Source organism: Agelaius phoeniceus, chromosome 16 (assembly GCF_051311805.1).
Source record: "Agelaius phoeniceus isolate bAgePho1 chromosome 16, bAgePho1.hap1, whole genome shotgun sequence".
Lineage (NCBI taxonomy): Eukaryota > Metazoa > Chordata > Aves > Passeriformes > Icteridae > Agelaius > Agelaius phoeniceus.
In genome coordinates, this window is record NC_135280.1 from 2,785,426 (window position 1) to 2,811,460 (window position 26,035).

The window sequence follows — 26,035 nt, forward strand, 5'->3', positions numbered from 1 at the left end:
ATCATCCCCCCACTAACATTTTTCCCACCGCCCAGAACATCTTTATCCAGTGGAGTGATGAAAACTTATTCAAACAAACACTGTACAAAACCAATCCATGGCCCAGTTTTGTACCAGGGCCATCCCTGGAACTTCATCAAAGAGGACATGAAAACCAAGGCTCAGGGGAGCCCTGACCAAGGCTCAGGGGAGCCCTGATGCTGGTTTTGGTCCCCAGCATGGCTGGAGGAGCCCTCCCAGCCGGTCCCCTGTGGTGGTGGGACACACAGCCAGAGGTCAGGCGGCCTCAGGGACACGGCTGTTCTCAGCCCCGGCGAGGGACGAGGGTGGCCCTGGGGTCACGTTCCCCATCTGTGGGACTGTCCCCCATTCCAGCCACGTGGGAGCCAGGCAGGAACGAGTGAGTCAGAGCCGGCCCCACTTTTGACCATTTATAGTCAAAGTGAGCACGAAGCCACTGGCGGGTCCCTGGAGAGCCCAGCTCCGGCCCCCGGAGCTCCCAGCCTGGCCCTGGCCTTTCGTATTTTCCTTTCATTCCCATTATCTCTGGGGTCATCTCTAAGGGAGTAACTGGAGCCCGATGGAATTTCATCCTGTTTCTGAGGAAAAGGCCCATGAACAGCACCTCTCCCTGGTCCCCCTTGGGGACCATGCGGCTTTGTGGCCACTCCCAGGATTGTGTGCAGGGGTGGCACCACAAAACAGCACACAGGGGGCAGAACGTGGCCCCAGAGCAGCCAGGAAAGCAGGAGTGTGTGAGCCTGGAAGTGATGACCAGGAATTAATTCACACCGATCTGCTGTCCTGGTTTGGCCCAGCTCTCACCCTCCACACAGGCAGCATCAGAGGGTTGGTGATCCCAATGGCTTGGGGGAATCTACCCCAGGACCAGAGCAAGGCCACAGCCCTGAGAGGGAGGCAAGGGACTGGGTGACAGTGTGTGTGTGTGTCCCTGGGTTACCTGGGGAGTTGGGGGCTCTACCTTCCTCTTCTTCTTCTGATTCTGCTTGTTTGTCCTGGGATAGACGATGAGCATCTCCAGCCACCTGCAGGCAGAGAAGCAGAAGGTGAGGTCTGTGCCACAGGGACAGGAGTGATGCTGACCTGGCCAGGGTCAGCTTGGTGAACAATACCCAGAAACCATCCCAACCAGCTCCTGGGGGAAAAATAAGGCAGGAGAAGAGGGATGACCCCGGGGTGCTTTGGCTCAAACCCTGCTCTCTGCAACAGTGAGGCCACAGCCAAGGCTGACATGGGGCAGGGATTCAAGGATCCTGAAAGACAGTGGAGAGGGACAGAGCCTCCAGCAGGGCCGTCCCTTGAGCCATGCCAACACCCGCACACTGCAGACAAAGCGCTTTTGTGCAAGGAAGAGCAGCATGAACTCGGCATTGAGAAGTCCTGCGTCCTCCCACCGTGGCCTGACAACCTGCCCCCGCATCTCTGAGAACTCCACAGGGATCCCTGCACCGCTGGGAAACATTCCCACTTCAAATGTCCCTGCTCCCCTTTCCTTCTCCCCCTGCTTTGCACACTGCTGCTGTAAAGTGTTCAGAGATGACAACATCAAGTGGGGTTTGGTGAAGCAATGAACGCCAGAAGCACAGAATGAACGTGAAACCAATTCTCCCCCAGCCAGGGAAATCTTCCTGTCGTGCTGCAACTGCAAACAAAACCAGCCTGGCTCAGCCCCAGAGTAGGACTGCTGGGGGATGATTAATGCCTGCAGTCAGGAGCAAAAGCACTGCTTCAAAACCCATTGCTGGGCTGATGAGCAATAAATCAGCCCCACCTCACTCCGCAATGCCTCTCCCTCCCACGGCTGGCAGGACCAGCAACAAAGGCTGAGCTGGGAACCAGAGCGTGGGGAGAGGGTGGAGAGAGCAGGCCATGGGGCTGGCCATGGTTTGGGGCAGTCAGTGCTCCTGCCAGGGAGGAGAGGAGCTCACTGCCCTGTGCTGTGATTCCCACATGGCTCTGCATCCTGGCTCCACAGCCACTGCAGCACATTGCTGTGAATGGGGCTGGGAGGACAGGCTTGTCAATCTAAGGTCCACCTGTGCTCTCTTGTCTCAGTAGGGCAGGGAAATTTCAATGCATGGAAACACTCATCTGGTCAAAATCACAAATTCTTGGTAGAAAGATGTCTATTTCAACAAGTATTTACAGAACTAGGGGAGTCTCGACCGAAGATAAGGCTTGGAAATAGAAATCTCAGCAGAAAGTGCTGACTCTGCTGCTGCCAGGGCTGGGGGAGGCAGGAGATGCTGTGCCTTGGGAACAGTGGGAAAGAGCAAGTGTTCATCCCTTCAACTTCCTTCTGGAGTTTCAAATGTCAAATTCTGGGAGGGAGGCACTGAGCTCTGGGCACTCCATGTGGGAAAGGCTTCAGGTGAGCAGCAGCACAGCCACACTGTCACTGTGTGCTGGCAGCTCGGCTCTCCAGGGCTCTGCACCTTCACCAGCACCAGCTTCAACCCCAGCTGCCATGTGAGTGATGGAAGAGGATGTTTCTAGGTCACCACCCAACACCTGGAGTTGGGAAATTTACCCTGATTTGCTCATTTTAGTGGTCTAATCTTCAGTGTCACTGAGCCACTGCATTCCTGTGACATTTTAACCACCCTTGGAGGTGAGATGATCCCTGGGACCAGGGAGGTGGGGAGCATTCACCCCAAGATTCCACATCTGCCCAGGGATAGATTCGGACCAGAGGGTGGATGGCATTCGGGGTCAGACATGCCAGCCCCAGAATTACAGGACCTGTACCAGTGAGCTGGATACCTAAAATGGGATGGGATCCCTAAAAGCACTGTGGGGTCACCCCAGCACCCAGGATCAGCCTGGGTATGCACAGCCATAGGTCCTACCCACCTTCCTCTTCCTCCTGGCTAATGGAAGAGCCTGGGAGTGGCTGAGCCCCAGCTCTGCACTCACCCACTGATGATCTCCTTGTTCTCAGCACGGATGAAATGCTCCTTCTCCGGTGTCAGGATGCACAAGGAGAACTTCTGCCCTGTCCGGCCCTCCCCGTCCACCACGTCCGTGCACTGGTTCATGTTGATGGTGCCCTGGGGGAGGGTGGTTGGCTGCGAGGGAAAGGAGAAAGGGGCAACTTTAAGGAGAGAAGAGCACAGGAGTGCAGAGCTGAGCCCTAAAAGCTCTCCTGGAGGACACCAGGATCCTACACATGAAGATGATTTGCCCACAGGTAACCAGACACAGCAAAGCTCTGTGCCACACATCTCGGGGACACAGACCAACCAGTACAGCTCCTGCCAGACCAGCCTGGTCCACTGCTGCCACCAAGGTGCTTCTCCTATGCCAAACATGCAGGGAAGGATGGCTGCCCTGTTGTGGCACCCAGACACTGAGGAAGGGCACCAAATGGCTGGCTTTGCTCTGCAGCTGCAAGCCATCTGGGCTGGTGGGGTGGCACCTGGAGATAGGGGTGGCAAAGCACCAACGTCCCACTGTCCTCAGCACAGGATGGCTCAGGGATAAAGAGACAGACACAAGCACCAGGTTTTTTCCATTAAAATTTAAAAAAACCCACAGAGTTTCCCAGGGAGGGACTGCAGCATGGAAGGGACCTTGCTTGGTGGGTTTTCTGAACAGTGTCACCTCTCAGCCCCATAGCTCCAAGGAGACCTGGTGAAGTGGGACAGGTGGTGGCCCCTGTGGCCCAAGGGGACACTGAGGGACATCCAGAGGGGTGTCAGCACTGACAAGAGCTGACAGGTCCATCTGGAGCAGCGCTGGCTCATCCGATTACAGCGTATCCACCCATCCCCAGTGCCTGCAGCCCTCCCCCCCAAGCCATTCCATGGCTCCCCTGTCCCCAGCCTGCCTGTCCCCACCAGGCTCGGTGACACCGGGGTCCTCCCAGCACCCCAGGGCAAACCTGCACCTGGGACATAAATGACTGATGGAGAGATCCCTCTGAGCTGCCAACAGCACCAAAAGAGGACCTAAAGCAGCCTGTGGACACCTCTTCACCCTGCCAAAGCCTCCTTGTGCCCTCCAGATGGCCGGGCCAACAAGGAGACAGATTTCTGGCAGATGCTGTTAAGGTTTTTACCATGGAAACCAGCTCCCCTGCCAGCAAAACCCCTCCAAAAGCAGCCTGTGCCATGCAAAGAAAGGGTGACAGGAGAGAGCTCAATGGCCACAGCCTACAAACCCAGAAAATTCAGATCAGTCTCCCAGAGCTCCCAGTTTAGCCATCTGTGGGTGGTGGGAAATAGCCCCTTTCCCCAGGAAAAAGGTTTTTCCCTGCAGCTGGGAAAAAGGTTTTCCCTGGGTGGGAGCATCCTATGACAGCCCAGGGCTGGCAAGGAGCCATCACAGGTGCTGCAGCACTGGGTACATGAACTGGACCAGTTGTACATCAGGGACATCAAACTCTCCTCTTCTCCTTGTGGAAATCAGCATCCAGAGACCCCCCCAGGATGGTGGGAGAGCAAAGCCCAGCCCAGACTCCCAGCAGGGCGCATGCCCAGCCTCCTGCCCTGCACTGCCACGGGTAGTCAGCTCCTAAGAGGATTTTTTTGTCTTAGACAACAAAAATAAAACCCCGCTTTCCGGGAGCTATAAAAACCCAACGGAAAAACTTTCTCCTGTTCCAAGTGGAGTCTTAGAAAAGTTTTTGTCTTGCTGGCCTCTGGCAGAGCCAAGGCCTCCAGGACTGTAAGGTCCAGGTCCAACCTCCTTCCCCTCCCAGAGCAGTTTTGCACCAGGGAATTCAACAAAGACAGGGGGGTGAGGAGGAGGGAGGGAGCCCCACAGGGGGATCTTGGGCCACTCAGTCCCTTGACGCCCTGTAAGGCCCCAGAGGGATTTAGCAGGGAGCTGGCACAGGAGGAGAGGAAGAATCAACACCCTGCAAGGCCATGGCAGTGCAGGGTGGCTGCTCCTGCTGCCCACACCCAGCCCAGCCCTGACCGAAGCGTTGCCGGCAGCAGAGGAGCCGGTTTGGGGGCTGGCCCTGCAAAGTGGTTTTGCCACTCAGCCCTCCTTGTGAAGGGTGAATGCTGGCATCTTGCACAGCCTGACACATGAGTCTCCATCCACCACTGCACCTCTGAGCCAGGACACCAGGAAAGAGCTGGGAACAAAGCTGGGAGTGACCCTCTTGCACCTGCGGCCCCGGGGATGAACCCTCCATCCCACTGCAGCTCCCCTGCACCCCACACCCCTCAGCAGCAGATGAAACCTGACAGACCAGCAGCCTCACTCACTTGGGATGTAAATTCCTTTACACCATTTGTTTCCTTCCTTGGAGGCAGCACAGGCACTTTGAAGTGAAGCAAAATGCAAATGGAGCCTGGTGGAAATGTGTGTGTACACACACAAACTGCACCAAGGAAAAGGGGATGGCTTGGACCCCTTCTTCACCTCTGAGCAGCTGTTTCTGGGCTGGAGGGTTTCTCAAGGCTGGGGAACCTTGGAGAAGGATGAGCAAAGCTGGTCCCTGGCCAGGTGAGGACTGTGTGGCTCCAGCAGTTGGAAGGAAATAAATAAATAAATGCAGAAGCAGAGAAGTGTTGCATGGCAGACACCAAAACAACAGGGCTGGGATTTCAACCAGCCCTTGGAAGAGCAGATGCTTTGATACAAGGCTGAACCCAGCATCAGACGTGGCTTCGTGTCTGGGTGAGGCAGGAGTGGATGCTCAGCCTCAGCTCCTGAATGCTGCCAGTCCCCAGCTGAGGGACAGCCCTGTCCCCAGGCACTGGTCCTGCCTTTGCTCTCTCCCACTGCTGCTGCCAATGGGATGGAGCCCACAGCTACCCCAGAACTGGATCTGGTGGCTGGGTGTGTCATTTAAGGGTAGGAGTGGAAGCACACAAGGGTGTACCTCTGTGGAAGCATCATTAAGGCCACCACCACCAGCCCTCCTTGAGGCCACCAGTGCCACCAGGTGCCTCCAGCCCAGTCACTGGAGCAGTGCCTGTCCCTCACCAGCACAGGAAGAGGAGCACTTGCATCACACGAGCAGCTCCAGCTCTCCAGGCTGCCAGTACCAGCAGAGGAACCAGAGACAAGAAACAATTGTGTTGCTGTTTCCCTCTGGAGTGACAGATCCCTATTGACACACACACGTGCTCACAGTGTCCCTCTCCATAACACACAAAGCCTATAGAGAACTCTCCTCCTCCTCTTCCTCCTCCTCCTCTCCCTCCCCTGGGTGCCCAGGCTGTGAGTCATGCCAGGCTCTCCACATCAACAACATCAGCAGCCTCTGGATGAGGTGCAGGATCTTTGGATGGATGCTCCTAGGATGCAGAGCTCAGCAACTGCAGCAGCCCCCTCCTTGGGCAGTGGAAAGGAGTGAAAGAAAGAATGGGGACCTCTCAGAAGCTTGAAGGAAGAAATCCCAAGCAGGGCATTACTGCATCATGCTGCACAGTGCTGGATGCTTCGTGGGTGATGAACTACTAGGTACAGGAGCTGATGCTGTAAATCAAAAGGGTTTATCTGCAAAGTCCCTCATTTCCATAAGGCATTGCAGGGCTGAGGTAGAAAACCAGGATTATTTGAGCTAGAAAAACAGGATTATTTTGATTTTTAAAATTCTGATTTTTTTTTTCCAAGGACTTTCCCTGTCATTTCTAACACATGGGGATCATAGCAGCTTGATACAAAATACAAGGGAGCTCTGCTCAGGAGCTGTGACAGGATGTTTTGGAGCAGGTAACCCCATGGTCAGGCTCCTGAGGAGGGGCTCTGCCATGGCCTCCATGGGACATGGCCAATGCCCAGCCCGTTGTCCAGGGCTATTACACAACATGGGTTGATGAAATCTGGAACACAACCTTTAAAGAAAGGCGATGGGGCAGGGGGAGGAGGAAACCAAACAAAAGGGACATTTTACTTTCTGCCAAGAACCAGGAGGGGAAGAGGAAAAAAAAAAAAAAAAAAACAAAAAACCCACAACCATTTGTCTATCTCGCATGGCGGGCTGGTTGCCTTGGCACCGGGGCCTGGCTGTCCCAGGGGAGATCACAGCTCTGCTGTCCCACTCTGGGCTCAGGATCTGGCAGCACTGCCCTGGCTCCCAGCACTGCCCTGGAGCAGCAGCGAGCCTGCAGTGCCTGGGGAAGAGACATCCACGCTGCCTCCATAAATGTGTCTTGACAAATGTTAATTCTCCCAGCTAAAATATTCATGAAGGTGGCTGCCGAGCGCTGCTCACTCACAGCACTCCCCTGTGCTCTGCAGATGCAGCTCCTGTGCCTGCTAAAGCTTCCCCCATCCCAGTGCCTGGGCTCAGCTGATCACAGTGCTCCAGGCAGGATGCAAACAGAAGGGAGCAAGACTTTGCTGTCACATTGTCACAGGCACATCAGGGCAACATGGAGACAACCACAGCTGGGCAAGGGCACAGACAGAGCTTGGACACGCAGCTCCCAGCACCAGCATGGCACTGGGAGCCTAACCCAGAGCCACATCCACCATTTCCACCTGGAGGCCATCGAGAAAGCACCAACTCCTTGAAAAGTTACAGAATTGTAGAAACACCTCCAACCATTAACCCATGGCAATGCCAGGTCCTCCACTAAACCACGTCCCTAAGCACCACATCTGTGGGTTCTTTGAACACTTACAGGGATGGTGACTCTACCACTTCACTGGGCAGCCTATTCCTATGCTCAACCACTCTTTCATTACAGAAATTTTTCCAAATATCCAACCTAAAACTCCTCTGGAGCAACTTGAGGCTAGTTCCTTTTGTCCTACCAGCTGTTATCTGTGAGAAGAGACTGACCCACACTTGGCTACCACCTTTCAGGGAGTTGCAGAGATGCCTTTTCAGATGTAGAGTCACCCCTTTTCAGCCATGCAAGGCAAGGCATGACCTCCTAAATCCCAGCTGGGGATGCAGCTCCTAAATCCCTGCTGGGGATGCTCTGTGCACACACACAGGGCTGGCTCAGCCTGCCCTGAGCTGCCCAGGTGCCAGGCTAGGATGGCTGGCACAGCAGCAGGGCTTTAATGAGCCTTTTGGGCTTCCTGCCACCAGGCACGAGGCTCTCGACAGGGCCACAACGGGGCCGGAGCGCTGCGGTGGGCAGATTTATTACACTTATAGATCAGCTGGCAGGCTGAGCATCCTGGATTTATTAAATTAGACAAAGAGGTTGAAAACAACCTCTGTGGGCTCTGCAAAAGGATGGACTTGGACTAGAGGAGTCACCCATCGAAGGGCAGCAGAAAGTTGTGCTCCCATATCCTCATGGCAGCTCTGCTTTCCCTGTGCCATCCAAGCAAGAGGCAGGTATCTTTTCTTGGCCACCTGAGCTCACCTTTCTCAGCTGCAAACTTCCCTTTCACAGATAGAGGCACAAGCAGTGCTCTGCAGATGTGGCCTTGGCACTTGCCAATGTGCCTCTGTACCAGCAACAAACCTGTGCCAGCACAAGAAGGGGATGGGACACTTGCCCTGGTGTGCAGCCAGCAATGCAGAACGTTCCCCAGATGGACAAATGCCACACATGCCACTTCCCCCAGCCCCACCACAGATTTCCCCACTGTTGACCCTGGGTTGCTCATCACAGGTGCTGACAGCCAGCTCCTGGGATTTGTTTTGCTGAAGGAATTCCCCATAGCCCCAGGTCACCCACCCCAAAGAGGTGGGATGGGTTAGCAAGTGCCACACACACCTGTCCCTGCATTCCCTAAGAGCCCTCCTGAGCCTCCACCAGGACATAAAACAACATCAGCTCCCCTTTTACCAGTGGGATGGAATTTTCTTCCTCGGGGAGCAGCTTGAGAAGGGGGTGAAGTGCAGGGGCTGGGCAGGAGAGTTCAGCCAGGGGCCGCTTTTAAGCGGAGTCGGTGTTTATGTCCACAGACAGCGAGTCTAAACACTGAGCGAGGCCGGGAGCTGCCTGCAAACTGACTGTGTGCACCCCTGGGCTCCTCTCCCACCCAGTGCCACCTCAGCCAGGCATGGCCAGCACCCATCCCAGGGGTGCCCAGGCAGCAGCTTTGGGGCCACACATCCCATTTGTAGCCCCATCCCCACGGGCACCCATCCGGCCAGCGGGTGCTGGAGCCGAGCAAGCCCGGCCTGGGCTGTGCGGAGGCTGGAGCCAGCTTCTCTTGGCCTTATAAGGCTATTTTCGCACTGCTCTTGCAGCTCCCAGCTGCTCCCCACTCCAAAGCAGGGTCGGAGTTGGCAGCCAGAGCCTAGCCTGCCTCCTTCCTGTTAACCTCTTTCCTGCTGAACAGCCTCTGAGGGGTCTGTGATGGTGGGAACAGCCATGTCCAGTCCTGGCACAACCAGCCGTGCTGGGCAGGGAGGGTCAGCAAACCCACTGGTGGTCACCAAGTGGGTTCAACCTCCTTCAGCACTGGTGTCTGACCCTCTAGGTCCTCAGCAGCATGGACAAATCCAGGAGCCTTTCAGGGAAGCTTGCAACCACGGATACACACACTGCACTTCCAATGCTGCTGGAGAGGAAGAGGGAGAGAGATGCAGAAGACATTGGCACCATGATGGGAAGGACAGCAAGGTCCCACCAGGGTGGGGTATCCAAAGGCTGCTCTGAGCTGCCATCCTGGCTGTTTGTGGACCAAACTAAAAGCCAAATGTTGTACAAAGAGCTCGGAGCATCCACTCAAGCCTTATCCCAACTCTCGGGACCAAAGCAGAAGCCCAGAAATGCACAGGCATTTGCCAGTCCTGCAGTGCCAAAGGCACCACCTTGCAGCCCTGCAAACCCAAAAGTCACTCTTTCCTCTTGCTCTATGGGATTTAGATGCATTTAAAATGCAAAATTTCCTCCTCCCCTCCGAGGAGGGGGGTGGGAGGAATACGTGATAACAGATCCGACCCCATCTGCTCCCAGCTGCCAGCGTGGCATCTTCCCTGCTCCCAGATGCACAGGCACAACAGCCAAGGGGGAAACAAATATCTGCAGCCTTCCAGCAAGTTGTCATGGTAATCAGCCCGATGGCAAAAACCCAGCAAGACCACGGACAGACCAGAGCTTGGTGCAGAGATCACGACAGGAGCTTCCTGGAGAGGGAACTGCAGTTGTTTGGAGGTGGGAAGGAAAAATGGGCTTCATTTGCATCTTGATACTTGAATCTTAAATTGCACTGTTCCAAATTGGCCTTGTCAACTTTATCCTCCACCCCCTCGGTGTAGGAGACGAGTCCCAGGTGGTCCCTGCACCGTGTGCCAGGCACACATGTGCAGGAGCTCAGCACCACCTCAGTGCTCACAGCCTCCACAGCAGCAAGGGGCTTCACCAAACCCCAGCAGCCACAGCTCCCCAAGGTCACCCACACACCAAGATGGCCATACACACAGTGATGCCAGTTTTGGACACAGCTCAGGAGGAGGAAAGCTTGGATTGAAGCAGGATGACCTCTACCCATGTTGGCCAGCCCCAGTTCCAGCTGGAACTGGATTTCTGCTTCATGGGGGTGAGGGAACATGACCAAGGTAATTGTCATCCAAGGAAAGCAGAAAATTAGATCAATCAAATCCCTGTACCTCCCACTAAGTAAACCCATCTCCCTTCCAGCCTAGAGGGAAAGGAGGGACAGATCTCCTCCTCCCCAGCCATCCCACAACCTCTCCTGCAAATACAACCAAACAGAGGCATCAGTGCAAAGACACAGGGACAGACCAAGCCATCAGCAGCATCACAGCCATGAAGAGCCACCTCCAACAACCATTGCTGGAGCTCTGGATAATTTCAGGCCCTGCAGCCACTGTGGTGGGGTATCCCCAGGACTGTCAATACAGGTCTTGTACTGGCACTGCAGAGAAGGAGACAACAGCCCTGGGGATCAGCAGCACCAGATCCACCAGAGGCTCGGGCAACTCCCACGGGCGCAGATGCTTCAGTGGAAGTTCTTGAATCCGGCCAAATTAGTCTGGAAATCTCATTATTCCCCAGCACTGCTCTTATGAGCTTTGCAGAGCTTCCTGCTGGGCTGGGAATACCAGGAGGCCGGGCTCCCAGGGCCCTGGGGGTCTGCAGCTGGAGGTGTGAGGCTTGGCCAAGCCTAAGAGCTTGGCTTGGCTTGGCCAACCAAGCAGCAGCTACATCCTGCACCCCACACTCTACAGAAAACCCCACACCCACTCTGCGTTGCTTCCAGCAACTTCTAGACCAGCTTGGACCCTGCAGACCTTCCCAAAAGCCGAGGTGATGGCTGGAGAGAGTTTCTCAAACTTTGACCATTGGCTATCCCACCAAATGGTGCAAAATGTGAGCCTTCTGGGCAGTTCAAGGAGAACAGCTCACAACAGGCACACACATGACTTGTGGGGCAAGGAGACCACCCAGCAGCAGCTTGAGCTGGGCTTTGCTGCCACAGGCACAATGTGGTGGAGGCACTAACACTGACAGCAAAGAGCTGTCCTGGCCAGGCAGGCACCACCAGGTTCACAGGCAAGTGGTACCTGGGGTAAGAAGTGCTTTAAATGCCCAGGAAAAGTTCACTATTAACACACAAGGCTGCTGGAACTGTCCCAGGGTAGCAGCCTAAACCTGCTGCTCACATCTGGCTCCTGTAGAGGAATACAGGGAGAGGAGGGAATTCACAGCCATGTGCTGCTCCCAACCCCTCCTTTGGGAGCAGCTGTGCAATCCCAGCAGAGGGGGATGAGCACAAAAGGTTTCTCCATGCCCCATGCCTGGGATGACAGACTTCACCCCCCCCAGCACTGGCCTGTATATGGCATTAACCACCCATGCAAGCCAAACATCCCCTCCCTCCACACATCTGCTCCATCCATAATCCCTGCTGTCCCTCCCCTAATGGGAAAGCAGCCAGGAAAGTGAACCAAAACCCTAATTATATCCCAGTAGCTCCCCAGCGCCCTGGTGATCCCTGTGCCTTTATCGATGCGATCGCAGCAGGGCTGATGAAATGTGGAGGAAAGGGCCAAGGTTGGGTGTGCTCCAAAACCCCACCTCTCTCTCCAGTCACACCATCACAACAGGTGGAAATCCTGCATGAGCTCAGGATGCTGCTGGAACACTTCTAAAGCCACGCTGCGTGCCTGTTCCCTCTGCCTCCTCTGCCCAAGGACCAGCCTCCCACAGCAAAGGGAACAGGGAGGAGAGTGGGGACAGCCATGGGTCACAGTGGAACAGCAGCCCACGGCCCCACTGCAGCTTCCCAGGGCTCTGTTTGGCCATAAAATCACGAAGAGCCACAGCTACAGCACCTGGAGCCACAGCACCCAAGGCCTGGGGGGTGCAAGAGCCAAGAGCCCCAGGGTCATGCCACAGAATGGTTTGAGTTGGAAGGGACCTTAAAGTTCATCCAGTTCCAGCCCCCTGCCATGGGCAGGGACACCTTCCACCAGACCAAGTTGTTCCAAGCCCCATCCAACCCAGCCGTGGACATTTCCAGGGATGGAGCAGCCCCAGCTTCTCTGGGCAACCTGTGCCAGGCTCTCCCCACCCTCACAGGGAAGAATTTCCTCCCTGCATCTGCCATGGCAGCAGAGATGTGGCATGGCTGGGGGGTGCACGCCAGGAAAACACAGAGGGGAAGAAACCTCCATGCAAGGTGGGACCTTCCCTGCTTTCCCCAGCTCCTGGAGCACCCCAAGCTCCACATGCAGCAGCACAGGAGGAGCTGTGCTGCCTGCAGGAGCAGAGCACAAGGCTGTTAACACACTCCCACAAACCAGCTCCTGGATGGGATCCTGCAGGAAGGAGGTGAAGGGTAAGTGAGTTGCTGCACACGTGATTTACCTATGGTAATTTCAACTTTCAGCAAAGCTGTCTGGCTGTTTTATCTCGTTGCCTGCTTGCAGTCAGACTTCAGTGACTGCAGGGAAGAGCCTCATCTGTAGCTTTGAAGAAACAGGACAAAATAAAAAGATCTTACATATCACCAAGAGCACGTTCACATGCTGTTACCTGGTCCTCCATAAAGGAAAAACAGCATTTTGATTTTTTTTCTACTTTTGTATCTTGTATTTTTTCTACTTGTTTGTATCTACTTTGTATCTATCTGCAGCCCATGGTAAGTAAATGAGCAAGACCAATAATCAAATCTGCCTGGAAATTTTCATTTTTCACCAGAAATGCCTTAAAACAGCACAGACAAAAAGGGGGAAGACTCCTGCAAAACCCCTGCACTTGGTAACCCTGAGAAAAGCTGTTTACAAAACCTCACTGAAGACCTCAGCTTGTCTCCACGCAAGTTTTAACCTGACGTCCCTTTTACAGCCTCCAAACCTGATGAATAATTCATGCCCGGGATAAAGCAGAAATATCATATTCACCAATGCTTACCTAACAGAGAAACAAAGATTGCAAATAAGTAATTTATTAACCCCGAGCCGTGTTACTGCTTGAACAGAGGGCACAACTCAGGTTTTGGTGGAAAAATCACTGCTGAGCCGAGGCAGGAGCACGCTGAGACCCCCGTTCTCACCACGCCCCAGCACAAACACGCCTTGTCCTGGACTCAGTGAGATGCCAGTGGGGGGAAGCCCCCCAAGAGCAAGGCTGGGAGCTGCCACCCTCCTCCTCTTCCTCTTCCTCCTCCTCCTCGGGGGTCACAGCCATCTCTGCTCTGGTGGGAAGCCCACAGCCCTGCACTCGCCCACGGCTCCAGCCGCTTTCTCAGGCATTCCAAAATTTGGCCAGAGTCTCCTTTTGCAGCACGCCCCCCTCCACGGCTGGACGCCTGCCTAATTGTGTATTTATTTATTTCTGCATTTTCCCAGCTCCCCGCACACACTGCCGCAGGGTGGAGGGAGGTGGGGGGGAGCCAAGGCCGGCTCCTAACACGGACCCAAAAAAATAATAAAAAAAAAAATTAAAAAAAAATTTAAAAAAAGAAAACGAAAAAAAAAAAAGAGGGAGTGCAGCTCCCCACATTCCCCGGAGGGTGGGAGGAAGCCGGGAAGCGCAGGGCTGGCTGGGAAAGGGGTGGGAGCGGGGGCAGGAAGGGGGGACGCCAGCGGCATCGCCCACCCCCTTCGCTTTGTGCGCGCTTGGGGAAATTAAAAATAGCTGCGTCCAAAGAGTGGCTGCAAGCGCCACAAAGAGCGTGTTGAGCGGAGGCAGCTGCAAGCTATTTGCTGCCCCTGGTAATCAGCATCTCGGCTTGCAGAACCCCTCCGGCCCCCCCAGCCCCTTCCTCCCCTGCCAGAAGCTGCCGCTGCCTTTCTCCAACCCACATATGTCATGTCAACAATCAATGAATGCAGGATCTCTGCCGGGGAAAAAAAAAGGGGGAACGTGCTTTGATTTTTGGAGCAGCTTTGTTGCCTTGTTCCATTCATGTCCTCGTCCTCCTCTCTGAGCTGTCACTGAGGGGTTTGCAGCACTGAATGCCACCAGTCAATGCCAGGATACCTCATGATGCTCAGTGGGAAGAGGGATGTGCCAGCTGCTGGGATGCTGCTGCTTCCAGGAGCAGGGAAAGGGATGCTGTTACCCAGCATCACCCAGGCTGCAGACCACAGCCCCCTTCAGGTCCTTCCTCACCAACCTGATACAGTGGAAACAATTAAACCCAACTCCATCCCCACCACATGGCTGCAGGCACCTCGTTTCACATCCTCTCCCCAGCACCAAGCAACACCAGGGCAAAAAAATTGTAGTTTTGTTGGTTCCTTGGGTGGTTTGGTCGTTCACACGTGCACTGGCACGGCCACCCAGAGACTGGGGGATGCTTGGGAGCCCAGTACTGCCCTGGCTTGGAAAGAGTTGGGATCAGGCACCCACCCCTGCCCCTTCCTCTGCTGCCTGTGGGGACCAGGGGGCCCATGCCAGGGTAACTGCTCAGCCTCAGCTGTGCCATTTCACTGCCAGCCCTGACATCTTCCCTCCTAAATGCCATCAGAGCTTGATTCCCACATTAACCTTTTCCAGCAGATTCAATTTTTCCTTCACCAAGAGCCTGCAGCCAGGCTGGAAGCCACAGGTCCAGGAGTCACAAAGGAACTCCAGCTGCTGCAAGTGCCTGTTTCACTCTGCCCCCCCAGAAACAAGAGAAATGCAATCTAAACTCCAGCTCACTTCCCTCGCTGCTCTGGCACACGTCTTCTACAGAAAAGTCTTTGCTAGGTCCCGAGGGACGAGGAGTGGGGAAAAAGCAGAAGGATGGAGCCACTTGAACCTGTCCTTGCTGCTCAGCCTAAGAGCAATTCCAGCTTTGTGGCTCGCCCTGCAGAAGACAATAGGAGCTGTGTTGTTTCCAGGAAGGAAGCACCTGGGCCAGGTCATCAAAGCAGCAGCTTGTGTTAGGAGGTCGCTGGCTGCATCCAGCTTTCAACTCCACTTTCATCCTCTTTCTGCCTGTTAACTCCCAAACCTCCCACCACGGATTGTTTCACACCAAGGCCTCTCCTGAGAGGGTCCTGCAGCCATGGAATGTCCTTCTTGGGGGGCTTGGATGTGGACAACAGTGATCTCCAAAGCTCACAATAAACCCAGGCACTTTTGGGGCCCTGATGATGTCCCTGGCCATTGTCAGTTGCCAGGACTCATGATGGAGCCATCCCTGGAGGAGAGCTTCCTGCTTCCTCAGCCCCCTCCCAAATTCTCCTTCTGTAGCTCAGCAGTTTTACCTTCCCAAACTAAAAGACACAAACCAGAAGAGGGTTTAGCAAATGGAGGGAACCATTCCTGGAGGAGCCCACGGGTGTCCTGACAGCAGAACCCACCTCCTGCATCAACTGGGGCCAGACACTTGGAGCAGAGAGAAATGGGAAGACATGAACACCCCAAAGCCACCCTTATGGGATCCCCACACCCAACCCCAGTAATGACACTTGCATCAGCATCAAGACAGACATTAATATACAACCACAAATGAAGATTTGTGTATCCTCCTCTCACCCCCTTTGAGGCTGCTTGGTCCTGACTTCAGCAATGCCCCGGGGAATGAGTTCCCAGGGCTCCCTTTAGGTTCATGGATTTTTTTTTCCCCCAAATCAGTATTGAAAATTAAACACAACAAATTCCTCAAAGATCTCTGAGCTCTGTTCAGAGTCACCAGCACTTGTGCTCTCTCTGCAGCTCCCCTAGAGCAGTCACAAGCATGTCCCCTCTCCCTGGTGTCCCTTTCCTGCCCAGCTTCCCCGAAGGAGAAACGATTTCTGTTTCCCAATTTTCCCATCATTTCCTTATTGCTACTGCATCATCTATGACATACACACCAAATATCCCACATAAAACCTCACAGATCATCATCCACCCTGACTTGACAACATCCAGGAAAAAAACTGGGATGGGGGATCCCTGTCACTGTCTGAGCCTCACACAGTCACTCCCACCCAGCCTTTCTGTCTCTGCTTACTTTAAATTTCAAACATACTTTGATTCAAGCCAAAAGCTTTTTTATGCTAAACAGAAACTGAAAGTCTTGATCTGACAAACAGAGGCATTGGCAAAATTGTGTCCATTGGGGGAAACCACTGGGGATGAGGGGAATGGGGTTTGTAAAGCCTGGTGCTCCCACGGAGGAGGGGGCAGGGAGAGCTTGGAAACACTTAAATGGCAAAATGTGTGGAAAAAGTAAGGACAGAGAGGCCAGGATGTTTAAGGTTTGTTTTTAATCCCTGCCAATGAATTTCAATTCTGTGCCAAAACTGAAGTAAACTGCTTTGATCTAAAAAGGAGGGGGAAAACACACACACGGGCTCTTGGCTTCCTAAAACAATACAGATGACAAAGGAGGTAACTACAATGAAAACCAACACAGCACAGCTCTGCTGACAGTGACATTTTAAAATGCCCCTTTCCTCCAAATAAAGAAGTGTTTGGAGGGGGGTGAATTAGGAAACAATAATCACACAGGTCTGTGGATCACAGCATCAGCAAGCATGCATCCCTTCCTCTGATCCCCCTCCAGCTGCCACCAATGCTTACAACACTCTCCTTTTTTACGCATTTATCAGTTCCTTAGGTTTCTGTGGCCAGGAATGGGGCCAAGCAGGTCTCCAGATGTGACCCCACAGCCCTGCTGTGTAGTGCCAGACCTCCCACCTCTGAGCTGGCCTCTCTTCTCCTATTTATACACCCAGCCCAGGGGTCCCTCTGCTCCCTAACCATTCCCAGATGCCAGGCTGGCCTCGTTCTCCAGCTCACCCCAGTCCCATCAGCTCCCAGCTCCTCCTGACCTCCCTCCCTGCCATCACAGGCTGGAGCAGAGATGTCTGCTCCATTGTTCTGAGGTTAATGACATTATGATCCATCTGAGTTCCTGATGTAGGAGCAGGACCACCCTGCTGTGAGTTTGGGAAGGGTCTGCAACACCACCATGGAGGACACAACCATCCAACCCCAGCAAACTCTGGTATTGAGGTGGCTGACTACTGATTCAAGCATCCTTCTAGATCCCTTCCCAATTTCACAAAGCAATTTGACTCCAGCAAGTAACAGGTAGAGATAGAGCTCACACATTTTATCAAGCTGGGAAGTGCCAGACAGACTGAGGTCAGCTTGTTGCAAAATGGGTATTTCAGGCACAGGAATGCTCCTCCTGAATCCCTGCAGGAAAACTAAAAGAGCCCAATCAGAAGATGCCCTCACCTTGCCTCTCATCCACAGCACCAGTGAGTTTGAGATGCTCCCAGACAAGCCTCAATTTTGTCCTGTTTTCAAACTAACATATGCACAAAGCAAAAAGCTTCTAAATTAATAGTCTTAGCTACCAAAAGGCAGCCTGATGTGACACGAGAATATCCCCAGGGAGGATGCAAAATGCCAACCTAGTATAAATCCCAGCTCAAGAGAAGCAGCACGGGGGTAAACTGAGGCACAGACACAAGGCCTGGCTTGGATATGCAGTGATTCATTAAGAAGCTGGCCTGGAGATCCAGACCCACTCCTCTGACCTGCCCCAGGCACGGGGCTGGATCCATCCCCAGGCAGAGGCTGAGGCCCCAGGCCCACCTGCAGGCCCAGGGAGGGACATGGCAGAGCTCTCCATCCCCACAAACCCCTCCTGCCTTTCCATTCCCACGCAGGCTGGCTCTATTTATAGAGACCTCAGCTGCTAATTATAGATCACAGCAATCAAAACAAAGGCAGGCAAAAGCTCTGCACTTGCCACTCGCTGGCTCTGGCCCCTGAGCCCTGCACTATTCTTGTGGCAGCTCCCAAATCCCAACCAGAACCTCCCAGAGCGCCGCAGTGCCGGGCTGCTCTCCCACGGCAGTGGCTGCACTGGAGACCACAGGCTGCTCTACCAGGAGAACTGAAACTTGTCCTTGGACACTCACAACACAGCAGCTCAACCCCAAGCCTGTCCTTTCCTGCTTTCCCTCAGTAAGAGTGGCTTTGTCATCTTCCAGCTGCTGCAGAGAAGCACCAGCCCTGACATCATCAGTCCCAGCATTAATGTTTATCAAACAGTAGGAGCGAGCCACCATCGGGGTGCAACTGTGGATGTTCAGGATGGGAAGGCATCCCCAAGTGATCACACACCCTCCACATCCACCCACAGCTGAGAGGCAGGAATTTCTGCACGTCTGAGCAGGCTCAGCTTAGGCAGGGCTCAGCAGAGCTGGGAACAGCTGCTGGCATGGTCCCTGCAGAGGGGAAGGGGCTGGGATCTCCTGGGCATTCCCAGTGGCCAGGCTGGATCTGGGTGCCACCAACTGCACCCAGCCTGAAAGGGAGACCCCAGGGAGAGAGTCTGGCAGCTCAGTCTGGTCTGAGGCAGTGAAGGTCCAGAGCCTGTGCAAATTCTCCCCAATGCAGCCATCATGCAGAACTCATTTTGTTTTCAGACTGGAACTATGGCAGAGCAAGGACAGACAGAATGACTGACACAGAGAAAGAAGGTGGCCAAGCAGGAGCACAGACTCAGGATCAGCTCTGGGATATCCCTGGGCAGGTCTCAGGAGAGAACAGGACAAGCAGGACAGCTGGGGCTGCTTGTCCCACCTTCCATGCCCAAATGCTCCAATCCAACACCAAAATTTACCCATCCCTTGGCAAAAGGCTCCCTGTGCCCAGTAGTGCCCCATTCCACAGTCTCTGAGTACCACAGCACCAACATCTCTGGGGACTCCCTGAGGTCTCCTTAACCTGGGCTTGTGCTTTGAGCTGCCCCTCCACACCCCACTGCTCTCCAACCTGCTGGGAGCCAGGAGCAGAACCTCCCTGGCCAGGCACAGGAATGTCTCCACCAGCATCACCAGCCCAGGACTCCCCTCCCAGGCTCACTCCTTCCTCCAATTCCACTTTTAATAAGAGCAGAAATTGCCAAACCCACAAAATTAACGTCTGAAAGGTTCAAGCAGAGCCATTCAATCCCAGCCTGCCACTGCCTGGGAGGTCTCCTGCTGCATCAGACTCTCCTGGGATCCATCACACCACAAGTGGCCGTGGGGCAGCGAGTCCAGGAGCCAGCACAGGGCTGTCACACTGCCCAGGACACCATCCCATGCTGCACATGTGTACCTTCCCTTTTTTGTCTGTATTTTTCCACTTTCTCCCTTCTCAAGGGGAAAAAGCCCAGCAGGTGCCTGGAGAACTGCAGGATGCTCCTGCTGTCCTCTGGGTGCTCTCTGGCCCCTGTGGCACAGGGCTGGGGCACTGCCTGTCTGCTTCTGCCCAGATGTGGCAGAACCTGGGGGAGATCAACCTCCTCAGGATGCAAAACAGCAAAAAAATATCCCAGGTTGTGTTTCCCAGCATTTCTGCACCTCTACCCTCAGACTGGGCAATCTCCCTACTCCACCCCTCCACCCAGACACAAAGCACCCTCCTGTCAATGTAGGACAGGAAAAAGCAGCCCAGTGCAGAGCCAGGTTGCTGACACTGAAAATGTATTAAAGCCTCCACTGCTCCTACCAAAGACATTTAAATTATTTAGGGCACTTGGACCAACCCCAAGTAAAAATACAAACAAACACAGCATGAAATCTGAGCCACACTCGCCGAGCCTCCTCATTCCACGGTGCCCTCACAGGAGGTGCTGGAGGAGGACCAAGGCACACTGACCTCGCAGGGAGCCTCCCCACCACAGACACAGGTCCCCATGTGTCCCTGTCCCACAGGTGTGCTCTCTCCAGCTGGCTTCCTGAGCCTCCTGCCCAGGCAGATCCCAGCACATGGGTGCCCACTGTGCCAGCCTGTTCAGCCTTGGGGACCCTCCCGTGAGCTTCCTGTAGCCAGCAGGATAGATCAGCAGTCCTGGGTGCTCCTGGGACTGACCTACTGGGCTCTTCAGCCCCACTCTGCAGCTCCCAGTGAATGGGTTTGCCTTCCTTTGATCCCCTTTTACTGCTGGGAGCAGAGCTGGTGACAAGCTGCAGCTCCAGGGCGGGTGGGCAGGGGGAAGGCGTTCCAGCTGACCTACTTTCCACGGGCATCGCTAGGCAGGGCCTCCTTCTCAGACACTGCCAAGGTGATTCACCACAACCAAAACCCAGCTGGCACCGGGAAACTGGGCAAAAAGGAGGGGGAACAACCTTGGGGACCCCCCTCCAGCACTTCCTGTCATCGTGGGATCTGTCAGCAACTGCGGAATCCCGTGCCAGGAGGGACTCACGCGCCTCCGAAACACCCACCCGTCCTCTGCAGAGTGACCACTGAGCTCCCACACAAACCCAGCCTGGCACAGAGTCAAACCCAGCGAGCACAGCTCTCCTCCAGCTTGGCAGAGCACTCCAAGGGCAGCAGATAACCCAGCTGATCCCCAGAACCTGAACAGAGCCGGGCAGCACTCACCATCTCGTCGAGGGCATAGCGCAGCAGCCCATGCTCGTAGAGGATGAAGAACCGACGCTGCCATTTCTGCAAGAGAAGACATGAGGTGGGTCATGGCAGTGTCCACCAGCCCCTGGGCCTTGCTGGGAGCACTGGAGCTGCACATCAGCTGGCAGGGCTCTGCCAAAGGTCTGTGTGCATCAGCCCACATTGCCCAATGCTCACTGCCTTGAGCTCTAGCAGCCTCGGGACTTTGACCATTCCCTGGGGAGCCTGTTCAGAGCCTGATCACCCTCTGGGGGAAGAACCTTTTCCTAATATCCAAACTAAACCTCTCATAACTCAGGTTCATGCCACAAATACTGGGGACACCAGAAGGATCCCCAAACTAAATGTTCTGAGCCCTCAGCTTCATCCTGCACCATCTATTCCAGCATCCAGTGCTGGAGAGTGACAGGGTGTCATGTCACATGTCCCCCAGCAGCACATGAGCTCAGTTTGGATGGTGGCTGCACTCCTGGCATGGCTCTGCCCAGGCAATCCTGGCACCACGCTGGCACTGCTGCCTCTGCAGCTGCACAGTAAATCAGATTGGAGAACTGATCTGGCTGGAAAACTGCCTTTTTTTTTTTTTTTTCACGTGTGCCAGGTTGTTTTCGGCCAAGAGCAAAAACTGGTTGAGCAGGCTGAAATAAAAAAGTCCTGGATTCATAGCCCCAGTGCAGCAATTCTTATCTCACTTTTCTCAGCCCTTCAGGCAAAGTCCAGGGTGCTCAGGGACAAGCAGAACTAGGGAGGACCTTGTGGACCTCCACAAGCCCCAGCTTAGCAGGCAGCCTGGGTTCTGGGGAGAGCCAGGTCCCATGTCCCCTTTATGTCAGGCCAGCAAGCCTATGACAAGCTGTGACTCCAAATAATGACCCATATACCCCAGGCTGAACTCAGAACCCAATTCTTGTTCATTCAGGAGCCATTTTTTTATTACAAACAGCTCCCAGAACATTTTGGCTGCGTGACAGAGGGTTCACGGACCATTGCCATCCCTTGCACGCACAAGACAGCCCCATCCTGGCAGCTCAGCAGCAAGCTCCCTGCAAGACAAGCTTGGGGACAGGCTGGAAGTCCTTGTCACAAGCCAGCAGTGAAAGGACCTCAGCCTCGCCACATCCTTCTGAGCCTCACACCCCCCAGGACAGGAAAGTGGGGGATGCTCCAACCCCACAGGATGCTGCTGTTTCTGCCAGGCATGAGAAAACCCCTTTGGGAAGGAGCTGAGTGTGTCCTGCTCTGTCTGCAGGTGCCTGCTGCCAGCACTTGGCTTCAGAGCTCTGCAGGTTAGAGCAAATGGGAACCACCACTCAGCCCCTTCCTTGCTGCAGGACCTGCCTGACATCGGCATATCCACACTAGGGGATGGGATGCAGCCTTCCTCTAAAGCTCTGGGCATGCTCACAATGAGCTGCAGAAAATAAAGTAGTTGTTTCCAAGCCCCAAAGGAAAACTAGGTGCTTTTCTGATGCTCACAGCACAGCTCAGAGTCACACAGCCCACACCCCACTGGCCTGAGCGCCTTCCTGGCAGCATGGCACGTGTCAGACAAACCAGAGCAACATCAAAACATCAAAAAGCAAAAGCAACAAGCAATAAAATTGCACAGACTGAGCCTGACCCGCACCTGCAGTGCCCCAGGCTGCTGCCCAGCACGGGAGACCTTGCATCCCAGAGAAGGCATTCCAGCCTTGCTGCCAGAAACATCTCCCAGCTTCCTGGTTTGCACAAGAGAATGGGAGCATGGAGGTGCCTTCAGCACTCCCAGGGTCACAGCCACCCCCATGGGCAGGGACATGCCCTCCTGCCACCCCCACCAACGTCATGGGCAGGGGATGTCTCAGCTTCACTTACCCGGGAGCGATGGACGGGGTTGTCAAAGTCCGTTCCTTCCGGGGCCAGCAGCAGCCAGCCACCATAAATGGGTTTGGCCTGCAAAGAAACAGCACAGGAACACTCACTCACAGCGGAAAACGGCTCAACACAGATCAGCACCACAGGGAATCGATGGTCAGGGACACGGGAAACTGCAGCAGCCCCAGCACGAAGGCAGCTGTGTGAGCTCAGCCTCCTGCACGCAGGCAAACTCAGCCTTCCCAGTGCAGGGAACGTGGTGTCTGATGGCAACCCGTGGTGTGACACACACTGTGTGCCAATGGGACTGAGACGAGGACTCGGGAGGAGGCAAAACCCCAGGCACAAACTCCAAACACAGCTGCTCCTGCATGGCACCGTGCCCGGAGCACCAAGCTCCCGGGTGCTGCCGAGCGGCACAGCCCATCCCCAGCGCGGCTCTTCCCGTCGCCATCGGCAGCGTGCCTCTACTCCAAAGCACAAACACACTCCAAAGGAGAGCTCGATGTTTTCCGTTCGTTAATTAAGAGAGGAAAAACTACCCAGTGCTGGCAGTTCTCCAGCTCCCAGCCGCTTCCCGTGCTGTGCACATCCAACTCCTGCTTCCCTGCAGGGCAGCCCCTGCCAGCCCGCTCCCCCCAGCGAGCACACAGGAAGGTCAGAGCCAGGAGGAGGGAAAACAGCTCATTCAGCCAGCCGGGAAGAGAAAGGGAAAGAATACTCGGAAAGAACCTTGCAGCACTGCCGTATGTCAGTGGAAAATAAAATATCCAGGCTCTTTCCACCGATGGCTTGGATGCAGAAGTGGCCAGGGTGAAGCTGACCCACGCCATGGCAGGCGGTGGGATGGGGATGGGCACCGGGCATGTCCTCCCACGCAAACTCCTGCGGGCACCGCTCCCGCTGCCTTGTCAAGCTGTAAACGATGAGCCAACACCTGGCAAGGGCTGGGGCCAAATCCTGCTGCAAGAGTAGCAAGACATTGCCACACCAGCAAGGCGGCTCCACAGATACCAAGAGAGACCAGGAGGGTGGAAATCCAGAGCAGAGCCAGCTTCAGGAGACCCTGGGTCTGGGAACACTGCTTTCCACCATGGAACATCCACGCACGTCCATCCTGGCCCAGCCAAAAAGTCACAAGGACACACACACTCCCAGCTCTTCTCTAACTGATTCAATTAATCTTGTTGCTTTGATTCTTTTCTGTTCCTTAAAGTTTAAAACTGTTTCCAATTCAGTACCTCCCCTAGATTCCTCCTGCCAGTTTGTGTGGTTTTGTAATGTTAAAAAAAAGTTTCCCCTCTGGAAAAATCCCTGCAAACAATAGAAGAAACTGCCTATGCACCAGAAACTGTCAAATGCATGAAGCACTGAGTAAGCAAACTGGAAACACGCCGGAGGAGACCTTTTACTGTTTATAAAGTGAAAAGAAATAACAAAATCTCTTATCCCCTCCACAATATGACATACCAGCTCGAGGTGTTGCTCTCCCAGCAGCTGGGTAAACATGATTTGAGAAGACCTTCCTTCCTTTCCCCTTTAAATGAGATTCAAACCAATGAAAACAAAGCGCTTGGATTGGGATCCAATTTGGGGGAGTTATGGGGGCCCAGGGCACCCCTACACCTGTTCCCATGACCCCACTGGGGGCACAGAAAGGCACCTGTGTGTACCACCACCCTCCCTGGGTTTGGCAAAGGGCCTGGAGCCTCCCGTCACCCCTGCCCAGCTCACCTGGATGCCAGTGCCCTGCTCGCCCATGGCCCCCATGCCACCTCCAGCCGCTCGGCACCACTCCATGCCCAGCTCCGTGCCCAGCTCCGTGCCCAGCTCCGTGCCCAGCTCCGTGCCCAGCTCCGTGCCCAGCTCCGTGCCGCCCACGCCGGCAGCGCCCCGCAGGTGAGCCAGGCTCTGCCACTCCCCCGGCACACCCCGCCCCGCGCCCCCACCCAGAGCCGCCCGTGACGCATCCGTGCCCACGCCATGGGAAGGCTCCAGAGGGAGCGGGGGATCCCAACACTCCCTGCCTTGCTGGGATGTGGCCACGGCCACCCGTGTGGCCTGGGAAGAGCCAGACATCCCAAATGTCTCTTGTGTTTTATAGGGGGAAAGCAGAATTGCAAATCGCTACTGATGACCCGTCAGAGACCCTTCAATGGGTCACTGTGACAATAAATGGGGTCCCCGAATTACTGGGAGAGAACCTGGGGTGAGTGCTGAGCAGCTGGGGCTTGTGAAGATCTTAGGAGTGGTCTCCACCATGCAGGAACAAGAGGATGACAGTGACAACAGCACTTGATGTCCCCAACGCTTGGCATAATGACACCAGGGCACACCCTGGCAATGCTGCGGACAGCCGAGCTGCGGACAGGGCTCAGCTCTCCTCCATCCCCCAGTTCTCTCCTCTATGCCCCAGCGCAGCTCCCAGCCAAGACCAAGCGCTCAACCCAGCAAAGCCCCATGAGAAAAACTCTCCCTGACACAAGCCACAGCACTGCGGCCACCCCAGCCACTCTGAGCTCCCCACAGCATCCAGCCTGTGTGACAAGCAGCAGGCATGTCCCAGTGACACACCAGGGACAAAATAACTGCGAAACCAACAGGGGACATCATCACCAGGGCCAGCAGCAAGCAGCCCTAACCCAGTATTACAGGCATGAAGTCCTGCCCTACCTCAGCCTGGCTCACACCCCCCAGCAGACATTAATTTGCCTTCAGCCATTCCAATTTTAGCTCAAACTGTCTGTAAATAAACACCAAGCACCTGAAATATACACCCTTAACACAGAGCACGGTCATTTCTGTACCAGCATCATAAAAAAACCACCAGTGGGCTACACTTATTTTGGCAGGAGCATCCAATTCCAGATATTGAAACCAAAATAGCTGAAAGGTATGAATTAGAGCCAGGCAGCGTGGGCAGCCTGGTTCCACCCATCAACAAATGAACACGCAGCAGTGCTTTTTAAAGCCAAACCAAAACAAGCTCCTGCTAAAACCAAGCAATGCCCAGAGAGATACAAGCCTAAATGAAAGGGATATGAATTAGCACACGAAGTGTCTGAAATAAGCTCATCACACCTGCATTGGAATGGCCGTGCTGAAGCAAGGTTTAAAATAAACCCGATGTGGGAGGCAGGTCCTGGAAGGTGCTGGAGTACCAGGATGGAGCTGGAATCACACGTCCTTTCCACTGGCTTGGCTTCCTCTGAAAAGCTCCTCAAGAGGAAGAAAATGCAACAACCAGCACTGAGCAAGACCTGCGAGCAAAAATTCCTTCTTCCAAGGAGATTGGTCCAACTTCACATTTAGGGATGGTGTTAGAAACAACCCCAGGGTTCCCAGGATGCCTTTGACCACGCAGGGCCCTGCTTGCCTCCTGGCAGCTCCGGTGATATCCAAAGGGCAGCTCCACGTAGTTTCTCCACAGGTAGCAGCCACACAGGGTGCTCAGGCACTGGGTGGGTGGC

The 26,035-nt window shown here is 54.6% G+C and overlaps 1 protein-coding gene across 7 annotated transcripts in view; it reads right to left on the bottom strand.

Moving 5' to 3' along the window:
- MPRIP (myosin phosphatase Rho interacting protein) overlaps positions 1-26,035 on the bottom strand; it is a 73,155-nt gene that overhangs the window by 39,225 nt on the left and 7,895 nt on the right. For all 7 annotated transcript variants that reach the window (XM_077187144.1, XM_054643442.2, XM_077187145.1 and 4 more), the window contains exons 2-5: positions 22,566-22,643; positions 20,685-20,750; positions 2,938-3,089; positions 962-1,046 (exon numbers count right to left, since the gene is read on the bottom strand). In XM_077187144.1, coding sequence (XP_077043259.1) covers positions 962-1,046; positions 2,938-3,089; positions 20,685-20,750; positions 22,566-22,643 — 381 coding nt within the window. The remainder of the gene's footprint in view (positions 1-961; positions 1,047-2,937; positions 3,090-20,684; positions 20,751-22,565; positions 22,644-26,035) is intronic.